The 3,750-nt window shown below is 40.2% G+C and overlaps 1 protein-coding gene across 1 annotated transcript in view; it reads left to right on the top strand.

Moving 5' to 3' along the window:
• cxcr4a (chemokine (C-X-C motif) receptor 4a) overlaps positions 1-1,229 on the top strand; it is a 2,566-nt gene extending 1,337 nt beyond the window's left edge. The window contains exon 2 of the mRNA XM_060918096.1: positions 1-1,229. This exon is cut by the window's left edge and continues 940 nt beyond it. Coding sequence (XP_060774079.1) covers positions 1-128 — 128 coding nt within the window. The 3' untranslated portion in view covers positions 129-1,229.
• The last annotated feature ends 2,521 nt before the right edge of the window (positions 1,230-3,750 follow it).

Genomic DNA, 3,750 nt, shown 5'->3' with positions numbered 1-3,750 from the left:
AGTTCAAGAAGTCGGCGCGGCGCGCGCTCACCGGACGCGGATCCAGTCTCAAGATCCTCCCCAAGAAGAAAGCAGGCATGTCCTCGGTGTCCACGGAGTCCGAGTCGTCGAGCTTTCACTCCAGCTAACGCGCAAAAAACCCGGCACGCGGACTCCGCTTCCGTTCCAAAGATATAAATATGATGTAAATATCCATGAGGACTGAAGGATCAGGCTGAGCCTGGGCTCTCAGTGACTGACTGACTGCCAAGATTTTAGCTCGTGTGTGTGATGACCTGCACAAAATCACGAGTCAGCAAAAAGCATCAAAATTCCATCCATCCGCTCTCTTTCGGTCACATCTATAGTCCTGGTTTTCATATTTTATTTTTTTTCCAAGCTTGAGATGGACACTGAGTGATCAGAAGGTTCTCTTATCACTATTTTAGCACATCTTTGTGTCAGTGTGTTAAGTTTGTTGTGATAACCTATGCATCATACAAAAAAGCATCAAAATGTTGTCCGTCCATCCGTTTATCACTTCTGTATTACTGATTTTTTTTTTTTTTTTTTTGCTTTTCATGTTTCTCTTTTTGTGTGATTTGGGATTAGATAAGTCTGAACACACTGGTTGTGTTTAAAGATTTCTGTTTCACAGGACACACAAAATAACACCATGCACTGGTTTGACGTCATAGAAACACCAGGAACAGACTATATAATTTTTTTTTTTATTTTTTTTCCTGTGTGTCTTGTCTCCCTGATTCTGTACTTATGTACATCATGGCTCTTATTTATTGTTTTTGAAGAAGAAGGAAAAAAGGAAGTCCTTCAGGGATTGCTAAGTGTTTCTGTATGTTGTTTTTCATATTAGCTGCTGTGTATAGCTGTGTTTTGAGTCCTTTTGTAATAAAAGTGTGTTTGGGGGGGAAAAAAGTGCGGGTGTTTTTTTGTTTAAAGTGCATTAGGGGTCTGAAATCCCAGTGGCACCAAAAAGTACCAATTGACTCATGATTCTGTAGAACTTCCTGTTTTTAGGCTATTCCTCATTCTCCTGAAAACAAGTTTAAGTTCATAACTTTTAAACACAAGTGATGAAAGTGGTTCTTTCTTCTTTGGCCACCTGTGCTGATGTACTGACGTGTTTTCACATTCATTTTGTGCTTTAATGACTCAGAGACTGAAACACACACGCGCGTGCATACATGCACAAGCATGCGTGCAAAAATAAACATCTCCACAAAGGGACTCCAAAAGATGTCAATTGTTTACTAAACATTCTTATTTTTATACGACTCATCTACAGGTTATTATTCTGAAAATCAAAGCTAACCATTTATGCTAAAGTACATCCGCAAATTCTTTACTCAGATAAAAGGTATTTTGAAATAAACATTCAGGTGTAAAATACTAAAAGGAATAAAATAAGTCATTCACACTCATTTCAAATCCCAATCGTTTCATCGGCTCATGATGGAAAATGAGCTACACGTTCATCAAGAAACTGAGGAATGTAGGAAAATGTTAGCTAAAGTTAACTAATAACGCAGCCTAATTACAGTATTACATTTATATTCAGATGTCGAGTGACAACTGGATGAAATTGTACAATTGTGTTTTAGGCCCAGTGTTTAAAAATATTTTGAGATGAAATTTCAAGAATCAATCCATAATATCTGGAAGGAAGTTGCAATATAAAGAGAATAATGCTATGATAAAACAGGATATGTTTATGATTACTGTTAAAATGTAATTATACTATTGACCACTAGGGGCGCTGTGTATGATATTTCATAGCTACCTTTAGCTATTTAGTGATTTATTCAGATATTTATTGAACAACTTTCAGAAATGCGCAATAAGCTAGGATATTTCCAGAATAAAGCAAGTTGTAAAAGTAGGTGGAGTCACTGCTTTTATGAAGTTATAAAGTTCCAGTAAAGTATAGCTGCTTCATTTGACTTATTGATGAAGTGAGAAGTCGGAACTCAGAGTATGCAAGGAATATGTGGGAAGCAACACACAATGTTGTGTGCTGTTATGGGAAAATAATCCACGCCCAAAGCGTTTCCAAGACGACTGCACTTTAGCGACTCCTCCATATTTGTTGAGATCTTGCAAGGGTTTTGTTCTTATATAAGAGAGTGTGTGAGAAAACCACAATTAAATCGCATTAAATGGCTTCAGGTTTGTGATTTTTCTAACCCTCACCCACACACGTGAGCACAAAGTAGCTTCCGGTGTTACTGTTGCTAAAGTGCAAGCTAGCCATGTTTCCTTTCTCTTATATATATATAAGAAAGACACATCATACTTTTTATATGTTTATACTTATGTTTAATGTTGTGAAACCTCCAGAAACAAGATCATTTGCATTATAACAGCTAGAACCAGTCAACGATACGACAAAAAAAACAACAACAGCTTGTTACTGAGAAATCCATAAAGCGTGAACAACTCTTTCCTGAAGACGCCAGAAAATGTAAACTACTGACTGTGACAAAGCACTGACACTGGAGACTCCTTCCCGAAAGCTTCACCATATCAGTGATGTTTTAAAATTCATTCACGTGGCACATCTACCGTACACCTTGTGTCCTTGTGAATGAGCTGTTACCATAGAAACAATCACGTATTAGTGATAACTGTGCATTATAAAATATACACAAGCCTTACGTTTTCTTCAGTTGAAAATATTCTCATCTAACCCACGCAGAGCTGTCAGGTTCGGTCTTGTTCTTCTTCTCCTTGGCTGATTCTTTTTGATGTACGTCCTGTCTGACACATATTACACTCCTGAGCCCAAACACACATAAACACCGAGTCATATTTGTTGTGCGAGTTCATACCAGCGTGAAAAATGTAAATGAAGATCTGAAGACGCATCATGTCACACAAGAGCAGATCTGTGACTCAGAAAGTGAATGCGGGTGAAGTCCCAGTGTTCTGTAACCCTCGACGTCAAAGCTCACGAATCTTTTCAATATTTTCCCCCTTTATTTTACGAAAGAAAGAGAAGAGAGCACAACTTTATTCATCACACACTTGTGAAATTTCCTCTCTGCATTTAACCCATCTGAAGCAGTGAACACACACATGCACAGACGTGAGCAATGAGCGCACACACATACCCAGAGCAGTGGGCAGCCATGCTAACAGCGCCCGGGGAGCAGTCGGGAGTTCCGTGCCTCGCTCAAGGGCACCGCAGCCCAAGGCCGTCCCATATTAACCTAACCTGCATGTCTTTGAACATGTGCAGAAACATCAACATTAATTTTCACGTGTTACTTTTTATGTGTTTTCATGTCATTTTTTTCCACATCATTCATTTTTTTTCACAAATGATTCATTCTCAGGCAGCACGGTGGTGTAGCGGTTAGCGCTGTTGTCTCACAGCAAGGCGGTCCGGGTTCGAGCCCCGTGGCTGGCGAGGGCCTTTCTGTGCGGAGTTTGCATGTTGTCCGCGTGGGTTTCCTCCGGGTGCTCCGGTTTCCCCCACAGTCCAAAGACATGCAGGTTAGGTTAACTGGTGACTCTAAATTGACCGTGAGTGTGAATGGTTGTCTATGGCCCTGCCCACATGGCAACGGATTCAGGTGAATCTGATAAAATTGTTTATCGTTTCGGCCTGGGGTCCACACGGTTTTGGGTGCCCCAAAACAAAATCTTTTGAGAACGGGTTCCAGAGTGAAAAAATCTGGCAACGGCACTGTTGCGAAGTCGTCTGGATGAGTAGAACGGATTTGTTTACGATGACATCACAACCACATG

The sequence above is a fragment of the Neoarius graeffei genome, chromosome 4 (assembly GCF_027579695.1).
Source record: "Neoarius graeffei isolate fNeoGra1 chromosome 4, fNeoGra1.pri, whole genome shotgun sequence".
NCBI lineage: Eukaryota > Metazoa > Chordata > Actinopteri > Siluriformes > Ariidae > Neoarius > Neoarius graeffei.
This window is presented reverse-complemented; position numbering and strand designations above follow the sequence as displayed.